The 23318-nt window shown below is 49.0% G+C and overlaps 6 protein-coding genes across 6 annotated transcripts; 4 read left to right on the plus strand and 2 right to left on the minus strand.

Moving 5' to 3' along the window:
* The first annotated feature begins 241 nt into the window (after positions 1-241).
* P175DRAFT_0478026 (acyl-CoA synthetase) lies at positions 242-2612 on the plus strand. The gene is made up of 5 exons (XM_040895344.1): positions 242-744; positions 823-1121; positions 1181-2088; positions 2147-2379; positions 2436-2612. The coding sequence occupies exons 1-5, from the start codon at positions 384-386 to the stop codon at positions 2474-2476; spliced, it is 1842 nt and encodes a 613-aa protein (XP_040753516.1). The 5' UTR covers positions 242-383; the 3' UTR covers positions 2477-2612.
* Positions 2613-3627: 1015 nt separating this feature from the next.
* P175DRAFT_0500970 (glycoside hydrolase family 7 protein) lies at positions 3628-4930 on the plus strand. The gene has a single exon (XM_040897065.1). The coding sequence runs from the start codon at positions 3634-3636 to the stop codon at positions 4924-4926; it is 1293 nt and encodes a 430-aa protein (XP_040753517.1). The 5' UTR covers positions 3628-3633; the 3' UTR covers positions 4927-4930.
* Positions 4931-5267: 337 nt separating this feature from the next.
* On the minus strand, positions 5268-8706 carry P175DRAFT_0523283 (exoribonuclease II). Its single transcript, XM_040899307.1, has 3 exons — positions 8468-8706; positions 8081-8418; positions 5268-8019 (listed from the first exon to the last, which is right to left on the minus strand). The coding sequence occupies exons 1-3, from the start codon at positions 8648-8650 to the stop codon at positions 5406-5408; spliced, it is 3135 nt and encodes a 1044-aa protein (XP_040753518.1). The 5' UTR covers positions 8651-8706; the 3' UTR covers positions 5268-5405.
* Positions 8707-10785: 2079 nt separating this feature from the next.
* On the plus strand, positions 10786-12887 carry P175DRAFT_0523284 (FAD-binding oxidoreductase; the record flags this gene model as incomplete). The annotated part of the gene is made up of 6 exons (XM_040899308.1): positions 10786-11287; positions 11354-11550; positions 11604-11855; positions 11906-11934; positions 12000-12195; positions 12262-12887. The coding sequence occupies 6 exons, from the start codon at positions 10786-10788 to the stop codon at positions 12583-12585; spliced, it is 1500 nt and encodes a 499-aa protein (XP_040753519.1). The 3' UTR covers positions 12586-12887.
* A 346-nt stretch (positions 12888-13233) lies between these two features.
* P175DRAFT_0500973 (uncharacterized protein) lies at positions 13234-14736 on the plus strand. Its single transcript, XM_040897066.1, has 3 exons — positions 13234-13828; positions 13917-14260; positions 14336-14736. Exons 1-3 carry the CDS (start codon positions 13670-13672, stop codon positions 14418-14420), a joined length of 588 nt encoding a protein of 195 aa, XP_040753520.1. The 5' UTR covers positions 13234-13669; the 3' UTR covers positions 14421-14736.
* P175DRAFT_0435289 (uncharacterized protein) lies at positions 14697-20573 on the minus strand (the record flags this gene model as incomplete). The annotated part of the gene is made up of 7 exons (XM_040893721.1): positions 14697-14996; positions 15491-16492; positions 16560-16696; positions 17095-17441; positions 17507-17558; positions 17608-17805; positions 17861-20573. The coding sequence occupies 7 exons, from the start codon at positions 20571-20573 to the stop codon at positions 14697-14699; spliced, it is 4749 nt and encodes a 1582-aa protein (XP_040753521.1).
* Positions 20574-23318: the final 2745 nt, after the last annotated feature.

A 23318-nucleotide genomic window follows, 5' to 3' on the forward strand; every position in this document is an offset into this window, starting at 1 on the left:
TTTAAGTACCTATACATAGGGTAAGTGGGAACAGCCATGTTCTGGGATATTGGTATTCTCTAGGACGTTAGGTAGAGTTACTCTCGGGCTGAATTAAGGGATGAATTATTTTATTTTTGTATAGATAGACCTGTATTATTATTTATTTGGGGTTGTAGTTACACACTCGCTGTCGTGCGGCGTGGATTCCAGTCCAGTCCAGACCTTCCGCCGAAACTCCGATCGTCCTCGATTTTGGGAATGACATCAACTTGTTGCGGTCGACACAATCCACGCTCACAACACAAGACTTGTTCTCATGCACGACACCTAATAAATGCATCCTTGCTGCAGGAACAGACGTTAATTCCACACGTGTGACCTCCCTCCTAAACCTCCCCAAAATGCACCAACGCAGATTATTGTCCATCCTCGCTCGAGCGGCACCAACATCCCGCCGTTTACCACAGACACTGTTCACTTGCAAATCATGCAGAAACAATATTCAGCACCCTCTCGGCCCTTCTCTCCGTCGATCTATTTCGTCCCTTCCGAATCTCCCGCTCTTTCGTGCCCTCAAAGACCATGACCCGTCCAGCCTAGCCGTCCTACACCATCCATCCTCCCGTTCCTTCACCTACGGCAACCTGATTGCAGATGTGCTCCATGCAAAGGATAAACTACTCCAATCATCAGGAGGTCGGCGGGACGGTCTACAAGGAGAGAGGGTTGCATTCCTAGCAGAGAATAGCTACGACTACGTAGGTACTGTTTCTCTTGTCGCTCTTCCTCGGGAAAATGAACTGCTTGCGCTGATTGAAGAATAAAAAAAAAAAAAAAAAGTGATGCTGCTTTCGATTCTTGCCAATGATGCAATTGCACTTCCCCTCTCGCCGGCGTTTCCTGTGGGGGAGTTGAAATATATTATGGAGAACTCGCAGGCGATGATGTTGGTGGCGACAGAGAAATACGCGGAGAAGGCCCGTGGGATTGTGGAAGAGGGCCTCGAGCGAGTGCCTATCCTGGATATACGGGAGAAGATTAGGGTCGGTGCGACGAGTGCTGGAGCGGTGGAATTGGACGATTTTAATGTGAATGGGGGTGGGATGATGCTGTATACTTCTGGGACGACGAATCGGCCGGTAGGTCATGGTTCACGAGAAACCTATTTGAGCGGGAGAATTGGGCTAACAAGTCCCAGAAAGGCGTTTTGATCCCACAGTCTGCGCTTACTGCACAGGCGGCTTCCCTGCGAAAAGCGTGGGAGTACACGCCGAACGACCGGCTTCTGCATCTCCTCCCGCTCCATCATATTCACGGGACCGTGAATGCGATCATAACTCCAATCCTGTCTGGCTCATCCATTGAGTTCATGTACCCGTTCAACCCTACTGCTGTGTGGAACCGGCTCGCTGCCCCGTTCTTACCGGAGAGCGCGGATGCCAGTAAAATCACTTTCCTCACGGCGGTTCCTACAATCTACAATCGACTTCTGTCCAGCTTTCCGAGTCTACCTGCGGAGACCCAAGAGGCTGCGAAGAAAGGGATTTCCCCGGAAAATCTTCGCTTGAATATCTCCGGCTCGGCGGCCTTGCCAACTCCGACTAAGAAGGCATGGCAGGATATCAGCAACGGCAACGTGCTCTTGGAGCGCTATGGAATGACTGAAGTCGGCATGTCCATTAGCTGCGGCCTTGACTTTGCGGATCGTGTGGATGGTAGTGTCGGGTGGCCCTTGCCCTCCGTGGACGCTCGCTTAGTCGATACCGACACGAACGAAGTTATCCGGCCCGGCGAAGAAGTCGACGGAAATGGACGTCTTCGTGAAGGAGAAATCCATCTCCGTGGCCCGACCATCTTCCGTGAGTATTGGGCCAACAAAGCCGCTACTGAAGAAGCATTCGTCGACGGTGACGATGGCAAGGGCAAATGGTTCAAGACCGGAGACGTTGCCACTCGCCGCCCTGTCGATGGCGCTGGTAAAGGAAGTAGCGGTGAATGGGCCCAAGGCCTGATGTATTTCATCCAAGGGCGACGTAGCGTGGATATCATAAAAACCGGGGGCGAAAAAGTGAGCGCTCTAGAGGTAGAAAGAGAGCTTCTTTCCCTGTATGTCTACATTCATCGTTATCCTTCTTTACCATTGAACAATACTGACCATCTTTAGTCCACAAATCGCCGAAGCTGCCGTTGTCGGCCTGCCATCGGAACAATGGGGCCAAAAAGTAGCTGCTATTGTCGTACTTAATACTGAAGTAGCAGCAACTACAGGACGTAATGGCAAACCTTGGGGATCTTTGGATATGCGACGCGCTCTCAAGGATCGTCTTGCGAGTTATAAGTTGCCGCAGGAGATGAAGATCTTGGATGGGCCGATACCAAGAAACGCGATGGGAAAGGGTAAGCCTCATTTCTTCTTACATGTCCTTGTGAGTTGAATCTAACTTTGAGTGCAGTTAATAAAAAGACGCTTGTCAAAGAGGTGTTTGGCAACTAAACCTTGATCATCCATTTCATGGGCTATCTTCTTGTTTTGTATACTTATATCAAGACTTTTCGGCGTATATCCAGTGTTATCTGAAGCACTGGTTGTATATTACTGGGTTACAAAGTGAATCGATTTTTTTTTTTACAATCTACTGTTCAATATGCATTTATCCAAGTATCCAACTCAACCTCAGCAACCGTATATCGAAACGCAGCCTCCCTCGGCGCCACAGCCTATCCACAACTTCATACTGCAACCGATGATAAATTCTTACAACTACTCCAATTGCCTAATCTTCACGAGGCATCAATCCCGCGCGCAAGCCTAGCAGGGACGTAAAACATCATCCCAACCTACATCAATGACAAGTATATGAAGATTCGGATTACGCTATGGACCCTGAGAATAAGCTACCAGGTAGGGAAAAGCATCCGGTCCCAGGGTTCGGGTCAATATCCCCCTTTCAAGGGCATAATTCATGGCGCGGAGGATGTGAATATACCAACCAAGTGAGACCTCCAGTTGTGTGAGAAACCATGCTAAGTAACGTTGAACTTGGCCATGCATCTAAAATCCAAACACGAAGCCATTGGTGCCCTATCCATTAAATTGAAACGGAGTCAATTTTCCGAATTCGACACGGAGTGCAGGCAAATCCACATCCAAGCATGCAAGATGCGAAGAAGACATTATCCAAGATGAATAGGACCGAATAATCCCCGCAGCATTTACCCGACCTTCCTCCCACTGTCTTTGAATGTCTTTTTTCGGCACTGATGTAGATGATGGATGCAGAATTTCTCGTGTCTTTGCAACAGCTCGCGATTGAACAGCACTCTAAAGATAGGCTTCGCGTTCGAGCTTCGCCCCATCATGACGTCGATCTGCGCCGTAGATCTTAATCTCACACGGTTTCAATGCGTCTTTCCCTAAAAGAAATGATGCCCAAGTAAGCCAACATGGTGTGCTTTTTTAAGGCGGGCCGCCGGGCCGAGTCATACAGAGACGACCCGATTTGGCTTCGATTCGTGACAAGGAAATCATGAAACGCTTGCTGTCAGCAGGTCAAGCATCATAGCCTCGATTTGAAGACAATAAATACTTTGGATTTCCGTTGGACAACCGCCCCTCCCATCCCCTAACCTGGTTATAGGGTTGGAAGCACAATGGCTCGATCTCTCGCCGCGCTGGCCCTAGTGGCCCTCCTCCCTCTCATCTCTGCACAGCAGATGGGTTCCCCGGAAAAGCGGCCCCAACTAGACTCGTGGAAATGCTCTCACAAGCATGGATGTGTGAAGCTGAAGACCTCTGTTGTGCTGGATGCGGCCACGCATGTCATCCATGACCTGCACACCAACACATCCTGTACAACAGCCGACGGCACGCTCGATTCCGCGATCTGTCCCGACAAGGAAACCTGCGCGAAGAACTGCGTGATCGAAGGAATCACCGACTACGCCGCCCACGGCGTGACTACTCGCGGAGGTAGCATGACACTGCGCCAGTACCTCCGAGAAGAAGATGGCCAGCTCACGTCCGTATCCCCACGCGTATACCTGGTTGCCGAGGACGGAGAGCACTACAACAGCCTGCATCTCCTCGGCCAAGAGCTCTCCTTTGACGTGGACGTATCCAACCTCCCCTGCGGCATGAACGGGGCGCTCTACCTCTCCGCCATGCTGGAGGACGGCGGCCGCAGCAAGCTCAACCCAGCCGGCGCCAGCTACGGCACCGGATACTGCGATGCGCAATGCTTCACCCTCCCCTGGATCAACGGCGAAGGCAACGTCGACGGCGCCGGCTCCTGCTGCAACGAGATGGACATCTGGGAAGCCAACGCCCGCGCCCAGGGCCTAACCCCGCACAGCTGCAACACCACCGGACCCTACCAGTGCAAAACCGCCGAAGAATGCGGCCAGGCTAGCGGCGGCGTCTGCGATAAATGGGGCTGCAGCTTCAATCCCTACGCCCTGGGAGCCCACACTTACTACGGGCCCCGCATGGTCGTCGACACCACGAAGCCCTTCACCGTCGTCACCCAGTTCCTCACCAACGACAACAACAACAACAACACCACCACGACGACGACGGGCACCCTGGCGGAGATCCGCCGGGTCTACGTCCAGAACGGCAAGGTCATTCAGAACGCCGTCGTGCAGTCCGCCGGTACGTCGCTGGACGCCATCACGGACGCCTACTGCGACGCGAACGCCCAGTGGTTCCAGAGCCGCGGCGGTCTGCCGCAGATGGGCCGCGCCCTGCACCACGGCATGGTGCTGGCCATGAGCATCTGGAACGACGCCGGGGGCTACATGCAGTGGCTGGACGGTGGCGACTCAGGGCCCTGCAATGCCACCGAGGGGGCTCCGTCTTACATTGAACAGCACACGCCGGGTACTTCGGTGACCTTTGCGAATATCCGCTACGGAGACATCGGGTCGACGACTTTTGGACATTAGTCACGTCTTCGGTTGATTAACTAACTAGTTAGTTAGTTAGTTAGTTATGCAAATAATAAAAATGTACATAGTTACCTCGCCTTCTAATTTATAAAGTACTAGTGGTGGCTAGTGGCTATATACATTGGAATTGGTGATGTATCTCTCTCTCTCTCTCATTGTCTGTCTGATACACGTAATAACTGCCCCCCCAATCTATCAAGAGGGACAACCAACCGCGAAATGGGGCACTCTGTCCCGCAACGGCTTTATCAGGCGATGCGGAAACGGTGCATCTACTTCTGAGCAATGGGGCAGATATTAAAGAAGTAAGGCCCCGTGTTGCGTTATTGTATAATACGGCATAATATAATATAAGAGGGCTAATGTACATTCAGGACTTGAACAGTCCGAGCAGCGAGTCTCGAAAGTCCCGTCGTATAATAATAATAATAATAATAATACATAGTATAGTATCCATATTTCATGAAATGGTCAGGTCAGGCCCAGTCCCCTACCCGCTCGTAATGTTTGACTACGCGCGTCGCCTCCATGGAAACCATTCTTCGGGACATGTCAACGGCAGTGATCTTTCCTTCCACCACACTGAGGATTTTCACATCCTCCATGCCTGCAGGAATGGCGAGCTGACAGCGGACGCCTAGCGAACTGATGACACCGGAGAATACCCTTCCGCTATTCCCTACAGTGGAGGTTTGAAGATACGGTTTGTGGAGGAGACATTGAAACTTCTCGGGCAATTCGCACTCAGCGAAGTAAAAGGCGCGGAACAGCAGCATGCAGGCCCAGAACTGTTTAGAATACCGATCACAGCTGCGGAGACGGTTGCGTTTCCACTGCGAGCTGGAGATGTAGTCTTCAATGTCTTCTTGCGAGAATGGGAGAACGGACCCATCTGGTGAGGTGGCATCAAGACGACGGCCAGTTTCCTGTTCAAAGCGGAGAGCTGCTTCGATTTGTTGGTGCACCAGCAGGTCGCTGTAACGGCGCAGCGGACTGGTAGATTTAACGTATGGGTCCAACCCTAGAGGAATGTGCGTAAGGGGCCTGGAGGATGAGACACCCTTTGGGGCACCGAGCTGGAGCCATGTATCTCCTCCGTACTCGGAGATGTTCTTGCTGGTTAATGGGGGGTACTCTGGATGATAGTATGTGCCATCGTAGACGGCTGGAATATTGCGTTCTGCGCACCACTTGGCTGAGACCCAACAACCAAGGTTCATAAGGGTGGAGATGAGATTGTGTTTTGTTTGATCACGTATTTCATGTGGGTCGATATTTTGCGGCTGTAGCTGGATGATAGGGTCGCCTACTATATAACGCCCTTCGTCTACCGCCAGAGTCGAAGGCGGCCAGGGTTCTTTTCCAAAGCTAACTGAGATAGGTGTATCAATGGGAGAAGGCCAGTCCATAGCGCCTTTTTTGCGCCGGTGTTCGCGGAATGCAAGCATCAGCTTTCTTAGGATGTGAAAATTATCGTCATCTTCAGGGGATAATTTGTCACGAATCCCTGTACGCGAGCATTCGTTTGGAGATTGCCCACCCACGATCAATGGCTTCAAGGGCCGTTTATAGTCGATATCGAACATACTGCGCAGTTTATCATGCGTCATGTATATGACGTTATTAACAATGCCGTTTGATACGTTCGTGTCCAAAACCTCGCCATTCAAGTTCATTTGGGCACTGAAAGTGAGCGTCGGGCGACCAGGCGCAAGACTAAAATGGCTCTGCGTTAAAGATGGAGGAAGCATAGGGTAGGTATGTTCCGGAGCGTAAAGCGTTTGAATACGAGATGCTGCGTACTCCATCAACATATCTTCAGAGTCGATAAATGCCGATGGGTTAGCAATATGAATTCGAATCCAAAAGGTATCCTTGGACCCCGGGATGCGCTCCAAGGAGACACCATCGTCGATTTCCTGTGCGTCAAGATTGTCCACACAGTACACTGGTAGATCGCCCCAATCGATACGCATGCCAGCCATCTTATCTATAAGTCTTTCCCCATCAAGTTTCTCGCACACCTTCTCAACATCATTCCACTTGGAGTCAGATTGACTACTAATCCCATGTCCCGGGAGAGCTAGGTCCTGGTCTAGCAGTGGTAAGTTCTCCCACGGCGAGAAAACTCCCAGCTCTTGCAGGAAAAGCAGCGCGGAAGCCGCATTGAGTTCTAATGCAGAATACATCCCCGTCGCGCGCATGATATGTGAGCCAGTTGATCTCATAGCACCTGAGTTCATTCTCTTTGGGGGGAGACACATGGACTGCAGAAACTGGATAATTAATCGATCGTTGTAATTAAACCTTTCTGTTGGGATTTCACGGTAAACCATCGGTTTGCCATCTTGTCCAGCTTGAAAACGCTGTGCGGTGGGGCCTACACTGGCCATTGTTGTCGGCGAGCGAAACTTTCGAGTAAGTCTTATCAACCTTTGTGCTTTCTGGATGAATTTCTGCAAGGGATGATCCTTTAAATCTGACACCTCTTGCCCACTTGTTGCCCGAAGCAAGTAGTTCTGATGCTCATGCACCCACGTAGTGACGGTCTCAATCATCTGCGCAGCTCGGATAGGTTTGACAAAGTATTGGTTCGTAAAAAGGGAGCTTCCATCCTTATCCATCAAAAAAGGATTCCGACGAATCGCCCGGTGAACGGTATAAAGGATTACATCATTCAACTGGTCAGGCTCGACTTCCAGGGCTCTGCAAGCCAGCTCTTCCAAAGTGAACTGCATCTCTTCCTCCTCATGAGCCACAATTTGGTGGATTTGGTCGAATCGGACGGCATTGCCTCGGTAAAGCTGCTGCACCTCCGCATTGAAGCCGTGCATCTTCCGCAAAAGATGAGCCCCAACATCCCGGGGCACTCCGCCTTCGATGAAAGATTGAAGCTCAGGACTCACTTCGGCGAGGGAATCTGGGAAGTACGGCAGGAGTGGATTTATCGACTCTGGAGGTACAAATCCTTTGATCACATAGTCAAGCTCTTTAGGGAATGCGACCCGCCACTTGCCCCTCTCTGTGTAGAACTGCTGTTGTTTCTGAACGGATCTAACATAGACAGCAAACCGAAGTCTTTCGTCGGTACTTCAATATTCAACATCAACGTCAGCCCATCGATACACCCAAATAATCCATGCATGCTTACGCTGAAATAGCCACCAGATCCCCCGGTTTGAGGTAGTTGTGCAGACCCTCTCCTTCCTCTGCAATCTCCAGGAACTCAGATGCATCATCGTCTACGTATCGTACGTTATCATCTCCTGCATCGTATGTATCCCGGTTGTCATTCATCATATTTCCAACCCAAGGCTGGCCCTTATCAGCATTCGAGATGCTGGGATCCCGAATCGGGTCCAGAAGGTTTGGATTTGCCTCCTGCCATTTCCGCAAGTAATCTCTGATATCATTGTTCTTCTCGAACTCGTTTCTTAAACGAATATCTTCAATCGACGCTCGGGGCAAGTCATTCGGGGAAGAGGGTATCTAGATTATGGTCAAAAAAAAGCCGACAAGACGGGACGTATTCACAAACATTAGATTCAGTCCCTAAATATCGCCGTACCCCAACTGCAGAATGCAATGCGGTGCACAAGGTCGGACGGTAATAAGAAGTGGCTGCGGAGACAGCAGTCACCGAGCGACGCAGCTTGAGTGCATAGCTCATATCAATCACACGATGTGATGCTCGAGCTCTAGCTAATATCATAGACATCATAGAGCATCCATCACATACTCTAAACTTAAAGAGGCCGTATGTCTCTCATGACCAGATGACAAAAGCAAAAGCAGCTGGTGAGGATGCCTCTTTTGCGCCTCGAAGAACTGTACCGGCAGTAATTTTCCCACCGCCCAGGCGGTCTATATGTCACGTGATGTCACGTGTCACGCCGAGGTGCTATAATAAGTCAACATTCAAAACATCAGCCATACACAGCATCCTCGCATCCGCAATCAAAATTTGGTTGAATATCCTGCTTATTGACTAATTGTTTGATTAGTGTGGTGTTTTAGGCATCTCAAATTGCATGTCAAGAATGTGGACGGACAGAAAACATCTTGGCGGCCATCAGCTCGAACTCTACTTTGGCTGAAAGAAGCTGGAAGGTCTTGTTGAGAGTCTAGGAGAGGAAGACGAACCACCTTGCGAGCCGAAACTTGCAGATTCCTTCCAGAATTGAATATGCGACCAACACGCATAAGTACGATTTGCCGCCTGCTATGTTCGCTTAACGAGAGTGAGGACACCACCGCGCCTTGGACTTAGTGCCTTCGCAAGGCTCACCCCAAAGTGCGTGGGCCTGTATTGCTCATTCCTACAGCTAGAAACGTCTTGATATTTTTTTGGGATGGATATGACTGGTCTCATTGGGCGTGGATCAAGGCTATGCCTATGTTTATATCAGTCCCTACTACCACGGCTGCTTGACCGAATCAGAATCAGATAGTCAAAAAAAATGTTTCACGCAAATCTCAATTCCCTCAAGAATGAGACCAGGGCTATTCTCTTAGCTCAATTTTTCGATGGGCCCATTGGGCGATGAGCTGAACAAGCTCCTGAGGTTCATCACATCTAGCATCCATTCTCACCCTGGTCTCCTTAGCATATATTCAGTATTCATGTTAGCAGATCAACAAAATCATTGTTGTCACTCACTTCCAGCAACTACACCAGCATTTAACGACTCTGAAATCACATCATGACTTCCATCCTGCAAATCAAGCTTGTTGGTCTTTCCTCAGAACCACAACTAACAGCGAGCAAACGGGACCAGGTTGATTAAATTCAAAAAAACCCACTAGCCACTGGACTAGGGTCTTGACAATCACTTCCTAAAGTCAACAACCGAATCAGACCCCGGTATATCACAGAGACCTCTAACTTGGTATCAGTGTTCCTGGTACTGATATATTTCCCTTCCCAGTTATATCAGTCGGAAGAGATCATCCCCCGTTATTTCCAGGGGGCAACAAATGTTCTCTACCAATAAAGGCATTATCGATCTGGTTCGCTTAGGTAGTTACAAGTCACTCACTCACATGTGCGTATTGGAATTCAACAGTTTGCTAATACCTCAGCTCTACGAAGAACGCGCAGTGTCTTGAAACCCACCCTCAAAATATTCTCAATGTCGAGGGCTGCCATTAATCACGATCAGCTCAAAGCCTCAATATAGTAGTCTGTCATCATAATACATAAAGCTATGTACACCCATACAAATTGCCTTTAACGCGCGCTCTGCCTTTGCATAGCCCAATCGCGAGGTTTTCAACGGTTATCCTGGTTTTAATCCCCAGGATTACAAAGGTAAAAGCCGGCTAATAATCATATTCCCGTATTTGCGGCCCACTGCCTTGTTGATCACGAAGCTAGATTAGCTTCCCTGTTAGTGTGCATTACACCAATTCCAAGGGACCAAAATTGCCAACTGCGGTAAGGATATATTTGAAAGACCTACTTGGCTTCAAAAATCCATTTCACAGATGTCTTGGTCTGTGATTCCGAGGTTTCCACGCCATCAGATACCTGCCGATATGAACTTGAGGTGTGGGTATTTGTTTGTTAGTGCGTAGATTTTTGTTCTCTGAATGCTGGCAAGTATGTCGATCAAACTTCAAATGAGTCTCTCCTGTGTCAAGCCTTTTCTATAGAAAATGCAGCACGTCATTTGTGAAACCAATTTCCACCTCGCGGGCATGGCCGTATATATATATATATATATATATACACACACACAGAGAGTTGCCTGATAGCTCCAGGAATCGCCTGTCCCGGTTTCTGGAATGCAGTCAACCCCCAGACCTGTCGATTAGAACTCATTCCTATTACACTGTGGTGTGCCTTGAATAGCCATGCACCGGGAACCAGTATGGTGCGCTGGCATGGCGGTTGCTCTCGCCGTGCTTGCTCCCCTCGTCGCCGCAGATATTTGCTCGACGCTAGATGCTGAGGGTATAGAGGTTGAAAGCCCTCTTACTCTGGACTATTCCCTGGAGTTACAGGATTACTGGTCCGTTGCGTGCGGTGACCTTCGACCAAGCTGTATCGCGTACCCCACAAGCGCTCTCGAGATGTCCCAAATTGTCAAGGAATTGCACATGACGGAGGATCTCTTCGCAATCAAATCTGGAGGACATATGCCGAACAAGGGGTTTTCCAGCATCCAGAACGGACTCCTTATATCGACTAAGCGCCTCAATGAAGTCACTTACGACTCTGACGACCAGACTGCCGTTATTGGCCCTGGGCTGCAGTGGGAAGAAGCACAAAAGGGTCTGGATGACCTCAATACGGGTCGAACGGTTGTAGGTGGTCGCTTGGGAGGTGTGGGTGTTGGAGGATACATGCTTGGAGGTACGTAGTTCTCCCTCAATCAAGTCCCAATCAAGGAGCTGAGTATTGAAACACTGACGTTGGTAGGTGGGCTGAGCTTCCTAAGCTCCCAGCACGGATGGGCAGCGAATAATGTGGTCAACTACGAAGTGGTCATTGCAGACGGTAGCATTGTGAATGCCAATGAAAACGAAAATCCAGAACTATTTGCTGCTCTTAAAGGTGGAGGAAATAATTTCGGCATTGTGACTTCCTATACACTTCAAACTTACCCTATTTCAAAGGTCCATCCTCCATTCCCTGAACGCTTAAGCTGCACCGTTCTGATAGATATTAGGTCTGGGGTGGAAACTATATCTTCACTCCTGACAAGACCGCTGGGGTTCTCCAGGCGGTTCGTGACTTCACCGAGTATTATCTCGATGACAAGGCAGCTGTTATTGTGACAGTCGAGCACGGCGCATTGATTCATACCTGGATTGTATTTGTGTTCTATGATGGACCAGAGCCTCCTCAAGGTGTTTTCGACTGCTTTACGGCCCTTGATCCCATTGACACCACGAAAACCTGGGATACTTATTATGATTTGGTGCGTAAAATGTACGACATCTCCTTGGAACTATGACTAACAATCAACAGCTCAAGAATAACGACTTTTTCATTCTCAAGTAAGTGTGAACACATGGACAATATCTCATCCGAAAAAAAAAAAAAAAAAAGCTGACCAGCCCAGGGGCCAACGGTATACAATCGCCACCGAAACTACTCCTCTACCCTCGAAAGAAGTAGGCGAAGAAGTCATGCAAAGCTACTACGATCACTGGTTCAATATTACGAACACCGTCCTTTCTGTTCCTTGGGTAATTGGATCAATGGCCCTGCAGCCCATGCCTCGCACGATTACCAGCAAAGCCAAAGCTCGAGGAGGAGTAAGTCAAAAGAAAACCCTGTTATCCGCCAGATAGCACGGTCAGCTAACCTACGACATCATCTAGGATCTGCTTGATTTCCCCACAGACCAGGACTATATTATTATCGAGTTGGACTTTTCCTATTCCTCCTCAGCCAACGACGAAGAAATTGATCAGGCTAACAAAGACCTCTTCGGAGGATTTGATACTATGATCTCTGGATATATATCAGAAGGCATCCTTCCGGACGTTTACCGGCCACTGTTCCTGAACGACGCGTACTACCCGCAAGACTACTGGGGGCGGATCTGCCCAGCTTCCAAACAGCGAGCTCTCAGCGCGAGGGAAAAGTACGACCCCGAGAAATTCTTCCAGACACGCACGAGTGGAGGATTCAGGGTCGGATAATCCGGTTGGTTTTGTTAATATATATCATCTACTTTAGATCAAGAGAACTTTGGAGGTGCAATGTGAGCCAGTTATTCTGGCCCAGAACATAATCCACGCCTTGATAATAAGTTCCAGGCATCGTTCTCAGTTTAGCTCCTCAAAGCTGCCGAATACTCCAAGCGCCACGGATACTTATTATAGACTTGTGCCCAGCAATAGAACAGATCTACCAGAAGCGGTCCCATTCAAAGAAAATAAGATCATCCGATATTCCTGATTTAGGGCAGAATCCACTGGTTGAGAAGCGGGTAGCTCGCGTTTCATCACGGAGAATTCTTTGTGCCATATTCACCAGCTATTGAATCAGTGGTCCCTACACTCTGTATCAGGTTGGATTAAGCTCGTGTGGTTGTTGGCTGAGAATGGATCCCGGAACAAACTGTCGTCCTCTCCAAGCGCCGTGGTGGAGACAGACCCCTTCCAGGAGCTTTGATCTTTCGCCTAACCTAGTGCATGGGGGCTTTTTTTCTTCGTCTGTTGTTATTATTATCCCTCGATGCTAGGGAATAGCTAGAACCGTTAGCTCTCCTCGTATTTCGTACTGGGGTTGCTCCTATCCCATAGCACGAGCCGCCGCCTCGCTTCATTGAGGCTCCAAGTCTAGAACGCCTGCGTGCCGAGTTAGCATCCTGGCGCTTGTTCGATCGTCGCGCGCAGATGGCTTTCATGCAATTAGACAAAGACTTGGGAGAGATCCAGACTCGGATTCTAGACCTTTGTTGTGGGCCAATTTGATGGCTGAGGTCTTGGATACTCTGGATCCTGTTTCTGCGATGCGAGTACTTAAAAAGAGTCATTTGTTCGCCGGGCTTGGGTGCTTGAAAGAAAGATATCAGAGACTGACTCCCTTTCAAACAACCCCAAATTACTCCGATAGCATCTTTCCTTTGTCAGGTTCCTTCTGCGTATTATCACGGTATACATTCTCTTATTAGCTTCCTCTGCTGGCAGAGCTGGATCTCTAACAACCACAACGAATCTCCATCATATCACTCCTTGATATCCAGATCCGTCTACAAGAGCCCGAAGAAATCCCACCAACATGCCCAAATATGGAGCTCTCGGCGCGACCTTCCTCCTCGCCCGCATCATCCAAGCCTGCTCCCTAATTGCCATCATCGGCCTCACAGCAAACTTCATTGCCGAAATTGTGAGGTACGATGCGACTCCCCCGGGGGTCTTCATTGGAACCATCACCGTGGTACGTGCCCATCATGCATCAGCTCAGTTGAGAGAGACACTATATTATATACTAAGAAATGGGTCCGGCATGGTACGGCACGGGATAGACCTGCATTGCCGTCATGTACTGCATTATTTCCACCATCCTCTTCCTCGACGACATTCTCCCGTTCCTGGCATGCGGCGTGATGGACGCCCTCATCCTCATCGCCGTCATTGTCGTGGCCGTCACAATCGGCAAACCGCTCTCGTACCTGCAGTGCAACGAGATCGGGACGGGAGTGGGCGACGACTCCTCCTCCTCCTCCTCCTCGGCGTATACATTTGCAACGCATCTGAGTAGCTACTTAGGCCATTTGACCGGAGTAGTCGACTACCAGAGCTGGGTTGGCACTTCTGAGCCCGTGTGTTTAGAGGCGAAGTCGATCTGGGGGTTGAGTATTGCCATGTGGTAAGGGGTTTTTTTTTTTTTTTCCCTGTGAGTAATCGGTAGAAAAGGGAGTAGGTAGGCTAATAGAGTGCATAGTATTATGTTCTTCTTTACAGCCATCGGCTGTGCTTGTCTCTGGCACCAGAAGAAGGCTGTTGTGGACGGGAAGGGCGAGGAGTAATGACTAACTTAATCGCCGGCTGGGTTTCATGATATATATATTACAATGATCTGATGGATGGATGGATGGATTGGATTGTATTGCATTGGGATTTCTCTTCCTCAAGTTGTTTCTTGTTTCTTGTTGGTTTCGTTGTTGTTGTTCGTGTTTGTTGTTATATATATCTGCCTTAATGCTCTCTCTCTCTCTCTCTGATTTGTCCATAATAATCTATGTATAAGAAAGAAATAAAAACAACATCTTTAATCACCAGACACGCTCAGAAGAAAAACATATTCAGCCCGAACTAACCGGCGGAATAATCGCCACTTCGTCTCCCGCCTTGATCATCGTTTCCTCCGGCCCCGAGGGCGAGGGCTGCTGCTCCGTAGCATCGACGTACTCCTCCCCCAAGCTGACGCTGCAGCTGCTCAGCACTTTCTCGCGGATTCCGGGGTATCGATCTTCGAGGGTCGCGAACAAGCGGGAGAGGGGTAAGGGGGCGGGGAGTCGTTCGGTTTGTTTTCCGGTGTAGGAGGAGGCGGTGGAGAAGTAGTAGATTTGGAAGTGGGACATATTTTTTTTTCCCCTTCCTTTCTTTCCGGATATTGGCTATTGTTGTTGTTGTTGTTTATTGGGTTGGAAAGTGAGAATGCTAGATGTTGAGGTGGAGGAAGATGTGTGGAGGAAGTTGTTGGTTGGGAGGAGGTTTCATTCTACTTACATTGATTCCCTGTTATCTTGAAATAGCACCTAGCTTTACTCCTGCTTTCTATATTAAAAACACAATTTTCTCTTTTTGTACTCAACAGGACAAGATAGTTGCTAAATACTAGATTGAAACTCACTATCAATATAAAATAATTGTCCACTACCTAGGTAGCTAGGTATGCAATATATCAGACATGGAAAATAAAAAAGCAACAGTGGCATAGGGATATAAAACAAAAATGAGGGTTGTATTGTATGTACATGGATTCTCATAGAAAGAAAATAAGTTTGTTACATTCAGTTAATTCATTGTCAATATGTTCAAACCCACGGTTCTCCCAACCCCCCACTCAATCAATCAGCTCTCTAAACGCGTTCACAAGATCCTGGCGAAGATCTTCCCAATTCTCCAGTCCGACGCTAATGCGCAGCAACCGACGGTCCACCGTCGTATCGGACATGGTGCGCCACTCAATCAGGGACTCGACACCGCCCAGGCTCGTGGCATGTTGGAAGAACGCCAGTTTACTGGGCAGTCGCCGAGCAAGATCTTCATTTTTCATCGTAATCGAGAAGACAGGCCCAAACCCGTTGGGCATCTGCTTCAACAACCAAGACTCGTCGGCTTTCTGAAGACTAGAGTGGAAAACCTGATCGAGAGCCTCTCGCGTGATGGCCTCGTCGCTATCCGGAGCGCCATTCGGTGTTTGTAGGGCATTGTGCAGCCACGATACCAGATTCGTTGCATTTTGACTTTGCCGCTGCACTCGAACCTCCAGGGTTCGCAAGCTCCGGACTCCGAGCCAGCTCTCCATATTGCCCATCACACTACCAAGATATATCCTGTCCTGGGACAGTTGTCGCGCCCAGTCTTTACGTTGCGTGACAAGGACTCCGCAAAGAACATCACTATGTCCACCAAAATACTTAGATCCGGAATGCATCACCAGATCCGCACCCCATTTGAAGGGATCTTGAAGGCAGGGCGGAGCAAAAGTACCGTCGACGATGAGATAAGCGCCTCGTGAGTGCGCCTTCTTCGCGTATGCTTCAATGTTGAAGGAGGTTCCTTCAGGGTTGACGGGTGTCTCCAAATGAATGACATCGCCAGCTTCCAATTGCTCAACCGAACAGTCCAGGTCCAGCTTCTGAAGCCCAGTCAAACGGCTGAACATGGCGATAACACCATGACATCCATGATAGCCATTCCCAATCGAGATCCGACGAGGATTTAGGAGAACGAGGGCTGCGTGGAGAGCTGAAAGTCCTGAAGAATAGCTGATAGCCTCTCCATTGAGGAGGGACGAAAGAATGGTTTCAAATCGAGTGGGATTAGGTGCAGTCAAACGGGAATAAACGTGTGATGTTTTATCCTCGGAATCCTGTCAAAGTAGATCCATTAGATTTGACCCTCTGGAAAAATAACCATAAGTTGCGGGCAAAACTTACAGCGCTTAGGTCTACTGCGGGGACCAGCATATCCGGATCATCTGAATACCGGAACGTAGTAGACAGATGCAATGGAGGAGCAACATCACTAACTAGGTTGAGCTCATCATCTGCATGCAGAGAGCGCGTAGAAACGCCTAGATTCTGGCCAGTTGGAGACATTGCAATGATGATGTTGAACAAAGATGAAGAGGGAAGAGGGAAGAGAGAATGAGGGGAAGGAGAGGAAGGAGAGGAGGGGTATCAATAAAAAGGGCGTGAATTGGGTCGGAATGTTCTCCGGCGGGAGGAGAACACACGTGATTCTGAGAGCGGGACAAGGGGGGAATTGCGTGGCAAGCGGCGACACAGCTCGGATATCAAATCCTCAACCAAGACTCGGGTCGTCAAGAGCTATCCAAGAGGGAACCTTATCGTCGCAGAGATCCCATCCTAGAGGGCTCGCGAACGGACCCAGGAACTGCTGCTTGGAAGTTTGACCGGTCTATCTCAATCAGCTTCGCCGTCTGTCTCCTATGTGGAATGCCTCACTTACCAGCCTCAGAGTCGAATGCGATAGAGATGTCATCGTGCTCAATCGGGTACTCAGGCATATCTAAACAGACGAATTCGGATGCAGGATCATCATCGGTCTTTGGTAAGGCAAATTTGGCATCGACGATCCGAACGCAGAATTTCCCAGATCGGTTGAAGTTCTCCAACACATCTGTCCCTTTGAGCACAAAGTTCATGCACTTCCCATGGCTAAAGTCGTTGAGGAATGCTATAAGCTGAATCACCTTATCTTGGCGGACGACCTGAATTCGGGCCATACTTGACTCCCATTTCTTAATGATTGGGACCACCATACGGCGACGAGATATCGTAAATGAAGAAGCAACACTGCACGGGTTTTTTTTTTTTAGTCTCGGCTATAACTAGTATAATATATGGTGATGTCTTCTTACCTGTCAAATAGCACCGTGAACCCGGTAACAGCTTTCTCAAATTCGTGAAGCCCTAGTAATAAGTTAGTATATACAGCTTGAAAAGACGACGATAACGGTACCTTGCAATGACGCAAAATCAAACTTTCTGACCATAGGCTTAGCCATAAGAGTCTCGAGAAAATCCGTCAATCTGTCCGGCATCTCTGGTTTAATTAGATTTTCGGCAACCGAAACGGTAAGATCTTGTTGTGCAGGTCTATACAGACTAAGACCTGTGCGGTTATTAACATCAAGGCCAAGCTTCAATTCTCCTGGGCCTAGAAAATCGTTAGCGTAGGACTACAAATACGTCTATCCTCAACATAGGCATACCAAGGTTAATGCGATCTGTAACAGAACCCCATTCAGTGGCAACGAAAGCCCGCAGAAATTCAGAAAGGATAGTTGGGCCATAACCGTGTTCAATAAAATCATGGTCCTGGTCAATGACACTCACAGTGCCGCTAGGGAACTGGAGATGCTGCTTGGTTGGCTGACCATTGAATCGATCAGCAGGCTGCTCGATCGTATAGGCGCGAATTGGGATATCAGAGAGCTTAAATTCTCTCTCCTTGGGCATCATTGCCAAAAGCAGTGAGTGAAGAGTGGTTCGCTCCTGGACCTCCTGAAACGTCATCAACATGGACCGGGTCCGACCATCCTCTTTGACCTTGAGAACCATAGCTGGCGCCCCATCTTCACCGCGAAGCAACCCGAAGATTATGGGCGCCCCATACCCAAGCATATGACGCACACTGCTCAGAGTCTTGACTTTAGGGCTAGTGAGCACTGCGATCCGGAAACCTCGATGGGCACTCCTTGTGCCAGTTCCCTCAGTTACCGTCACGGAGCGTTCAAAAAGTCGGATACGACACTTCTCTATGGATTCTGCCGGGAATGCCTTTGGCGTACCGGGATCCATGTACTGGAAGAGCTTCAAAGTGCTCTCGAAAATCACGGCTTCGCCAGCTTCGGGCTGAAGGCTGGCCTCGGTTTTGAGCGTGTACTGAACGATATTCCAGAGGGTTTTGAAATCATCTTCGCGGAACATGACATCCAATTCAAAACCGCGAGGCAGCTTTACCCGCATGGAATGCGACCTGACCTGCCAATCGACATCGTCCCATGTTGGTCCTTTCTTTCTATCGGACTGAATCATGACATTGACCAATTCACTCTGGCTGGTAATAGCCGCAAAAACATACCAGTCGGCACGATCACGGATTATAGACAACACACATGGCATTGAGAACTGCTGGCTGTCGTCCTCACTTGAGCTGACACACACTTCTACAAACATACTACCATAACTAAAGTACCGACTTGTATCACTGAGAGGCATCATGTGCATAAATGTCGGCCCTTTTCCAGGCTTGTCGACCAACATCGATCTCGAGGTCGCACCAGAGAGGACCGCAGACACATCCGGTGCAAAAAAGGGGTAACGAACCCACACACTCGTGTCAGCGTGGGCAGAGTCACCTTCCGCGGCGAGAGCGGCAAGAATATTGTTTCTCTTGATAGACATGGACAGCGATCGCAAGTGGCTCATTACTGTCTGGTGAACCGCGAGAAAATCAGAAAGCTGGTTATCACCGGTAGTGCTTGCTACAGCAAGTAGTGCATCGATACTCATTGCACCATGTCGAGTCAGCTCCTCATGCTGAGGAATAATAGTCTCGTTAATCCATAGAGCCTTCGCAAGGTCTACCACAGCCTGTGTTGCACTCTCTGGAGAACGCTGGTTCGGTCTTGAGCCAGAGCTGCCAGGACGCGAGCGAGCGTAGGCCTCCAGCCTCTTCTTCCCTCGCATAAACCACCACACGGAGGCCCTGATCCATTCAGCAAGGGATGTTTCCATCAGGGGCTTTACACTTTCGGCTGACTGGCGGATAAGGCTTCCATATTGCGAAGTGTAGGTTTTAAAGTCGATAAAAGCTGTCTCCCCGACTTGGTTCGCAATAGACCTTAATGAAACCTTGGGTGGCTGGGGGCTGGTAGAAGTTGACGGATTGTCTTGACCAGACGGATGAGCAAGGCCATCGTTAGATGGGTTTCTAGGACTGAGCTGAGGTTTTGGAGGGGAGAGGCTCTGGACACTGCCGCCGGGCGCAAGACCAGAGGGAAACACCTGGTCATGAGGGTTCAGGTTGCGTGCCATCTGAGGACTCGGCGGGCTACGAACAGGACTTGGTGGAGCCACAGGCTCGGTTTCCGAGAGGGGAGGAGTCTCATATGATGAGGTAGGGCTGTCTGGGCTCGCCCCGTTTCCACCAGGCGAGGTGGGTTCGTCGAATCTGTGTTGCAATGCACGGCCTTCCTCCACTTCCATTTTCGCCCGGATACGCTGAGCAAGCGAATCGGCCCCGGGCGATGCCCGGAACGACAGACGGGAGCCGCCTTCTCCCAAATTTAAAGCCATGAGGAAGTCTGCATCTTGTGTGTTTTGGATAAGTAAAGGCTTCTTGTTATTTACATCACTCCCAGCTGCACGCGTATCACTGCGTTTAAGAGTCTTCTCAAAATGTTCGAACCCATCTGTGGGGCGGAAAGAGGTATCCAGTCGAAGTTGAGGCGCTTTAGATTGCTCGCGATCTCGATATTGTGATATTTCTATTGTTGGTTCCTCGGCTTCATCGCCGCCTTCTCCAATCACGTCAGGGGCTTCGTTGGCGAACTTGACCCGCAAGCCCTTGCCTTTTCGAGTTTTCAGCGATAGCTGTGGAAGGCTGACTGGCGGATAAGGATCAGTGGCGGAAGAGGGTTTCGAAATGGGCGATGATGCGTCCAGGACATCCTGTGCAGAAGGCCATCGGTGAGAGACATCCAGGCGAGGGGGCGCTGGAACCTCCCTCTGGCTTGAAGCCACTGGGTAAGCAGCGTGAGATACCGACTTAGAACGAACAGGAGCCAAGAAGGCCTCGATTTGTTGGTCAGTATTGCACTTGTTCTTATCCTTAGAAAACAGCTTCTCCCTCCAATGCGCCTTCTTGGAAACCGGCTTGCGGTCGTTATCGACGAACGAGCAAGGCTCATTGGTAGACATATTGAACCAAATCAAAGAAAGGGTATCTCTCGAATCCGTGTTGAAGTCCTATTGCACATCGCAGGTCCGGTAGGCGAGATAGGGCGGTGGGGATGGATGGTATGAGGAGATTCTGCGCTATCCTGATCTTTTTAAGATTGCTGAACCGAAAGTTCGACAGGTACCACCAATATCGGATGAGGTCGTCAACCAGCGAAGACTCAAACGACTGCGAAGATTTAGAATTAGGCCGGAAATGACAACCCAAGGAAACCAAGCCTCTCAACAGCAGACAAGGTGGGAGACGGCCGTTGGTGTGGTAACTCCTGGAGGTACCCGTGCGTTGGGGGAGGGGCGGGAAGATGAGGAGGATTTGTAGAGAAAGAGAAGCAAAAGGGGAGAAGATCAATAGGCCGATAGTAAAATCCAGGGCCAGATAGTTTTCTTAACTAATCGCAAGAGGTGAATTGGTGCTCTTGCCGCCGCCAGGTGCACTGCGATTGCCCGCGTAGTAGTCTGGGGTGGAGTTAGGGACGAGCGATCTACCGCAACCAATTATTTAACGACCATTCAGAAACAAGAAAGCGGAAGAGTGCGAAGAAGGGGGTATTTGCGCACCTTCAGGGGGGGAGATAGTTTAGGGGAGGTTACTTACCAGAGACTAAGAAAGTAGTCCAAGATAGAGAAGACACCCCAGATTCGAGAGATAGAACGACAGAGAATTGGTGGTGGGGATGTTGGGAGGAAGAAGAAGAAGAAGAATAGACAAAAGGGCGATTCCCTGGGCTGTGCCAGCAGCTGTCAAATGGGTCTAGTAGTTTCAAGGAAGATCAATCAGGTTCCTAAGTTTCTTCCAAGAGCAAAGAGAAATAGGTAATAATGGTTAATTAACAAAGGGAGAAAGAAAGAAAGTCGAGGAAGAATCCCCGGGAAGCATGTGGGCAAAGAATGGATACGACGACGACGACGACGACGACAACGACAACGACAACCATGCGACACCCGACCGAGGACCTTTCTTAGTACTCAGGATGTCTTAACTATTGTGTTCCTCTTTTTTTCTTCCCCCCCCCCTCCGTCCCTCACTTTCGGATCTACTCTGTACTGCTGATATTTAATTCCTCATCTTCTTCTTTATCCTTTTTCTTCTTCTTTCCATTGAATGAAAGCCAGATTCCCTCTATCACGTGGTACAGGATGTTACAGTTCAGCCAATTTCCAATCCGTCGGAGATCCCAGACAGACGCCCTTTATTGTTATAATTAGATGTTCCGAGACCCTTAATATTGCCTAGGTAAATTATTGGTCTGGGAAGGACACTTAGCGACTCCTATATTGGCCATCTTCATTGTCGTGACAATTCCGCTCTTGGAAATTAATACCCCGAAATAGTCGAAGGACGGGAGACCATCTGGAAGCAGGATCCCCCGAGTTTCTCGACTCTGGTACATTTGCTACAATTCCGAATTCGATCCTTATCGGCTGTCAGAATCTTCTGTAATTAGGTATTCCCTACTTCGTACCAGTACTGACCGTTTCTGAAGATTCCCATGTCTCAGACGAGGTGAGACAACCTCCAGCCTAGAGACGTTATTATTACCTTACGTTGCAGAAAACTGAAACTGACGTGGACTCGTGAGAGACCGCCTCGATTCATAATAAAACCCCTGTGCATTAGCGCTGGCGCAGTTATCTTAGGAACAGATCAAACCGTTCCTGGGCCAATAATGAATGGGGGGGATCCACCAACTCCTACCCTCCAGCAGACGATTCATTGGGAGGACTCGGAGGAGTGCCAAAGGTCAAGTCCTCCCGTCATCATGAAACCGACCTATACCCATCCTGGTCCGCGGCCCCTCGCCTTTCTCGTCCTCTTTGAGGGCTGGTTGCTTAGTGGACCACGCCCAAGTCCACTGGAGCCTTGGGTCTCAGGTGGAATTTGGGTGAACTCTCACAAGGGGCAAAGGAACTTGGAAGGATGGCTGGACGCTGAATTGTCCCAGTCGGTTCAAAGGGTAGTAGGGTGGTCATCAGGATCAAAATTCGGGAGGAGCCAAACTTGGCTCAGAATTGAAAATCGAAGGACAGTCTGCGTCTGTAATCAGCGAGTCATGCACCTAGTCGTCAATATCGGGTAGGAGCTGTCGACATACAGTTACTAGGCAAAAAGTTTGCATAAAAAACGCGTCCAACCACCCAACGCACATACTACCTATACTTGTCGAAAAATCACCACGCCATAGATAGGCAAGTTTCAAATACGATTCCCAGTAGGGAATTGATACCTTTAGAAAGGTCTTTGATAATGGGCCTTTATAAGGTAGGGCGGAAAGGATCCTAAATCATAACCTATTCTTCCCAACTGATTCAATTATATATTTAATAATCTATCAGTCAACTTCAAGACCGCCTAAACTTCGAACCCATAATTAGGTCGACTGAAATTAGTATCTGATATTCAAAAACGCTCAATTATTCAATATATAAAGTAAAATCCTTTTACTACCTATTATACACTTCAAACTAACCTAGAACTCTCTATACAGATGAACCCTCTATACTCTCATTCAGGAGCCAGGACAGTACTCAGTTAAGATAGAATCTAGTACATAAAACTCATATGTTTTTAGGCTCAATTTTTACTAGAGGAATATCTGCCTACTATTTACTTGTCGGGGTAGATATCCCGTTGGCTAGGTAAGGAATAAGAATACTAAAAAACAACTTAAAGTAGAGGATGCGTATTGTATGTAGATACAGAGTAGA

The sequence above is a fragment of the Aspergillus ochraceoroseus genome (assembly GCF_002846915.1).
Source record: "Aspergillus ochraceoroseus IBT 24754 chromosome Unknown P175scaffold_3, whole genome shotgun sequence".
NCBI lineage: Eukaryota > Fungi > Ascomycota > Eurotiomycetes > Eurotiales > Aspergillaceae > Aspergillus > Aspergillus ochraceoroseus.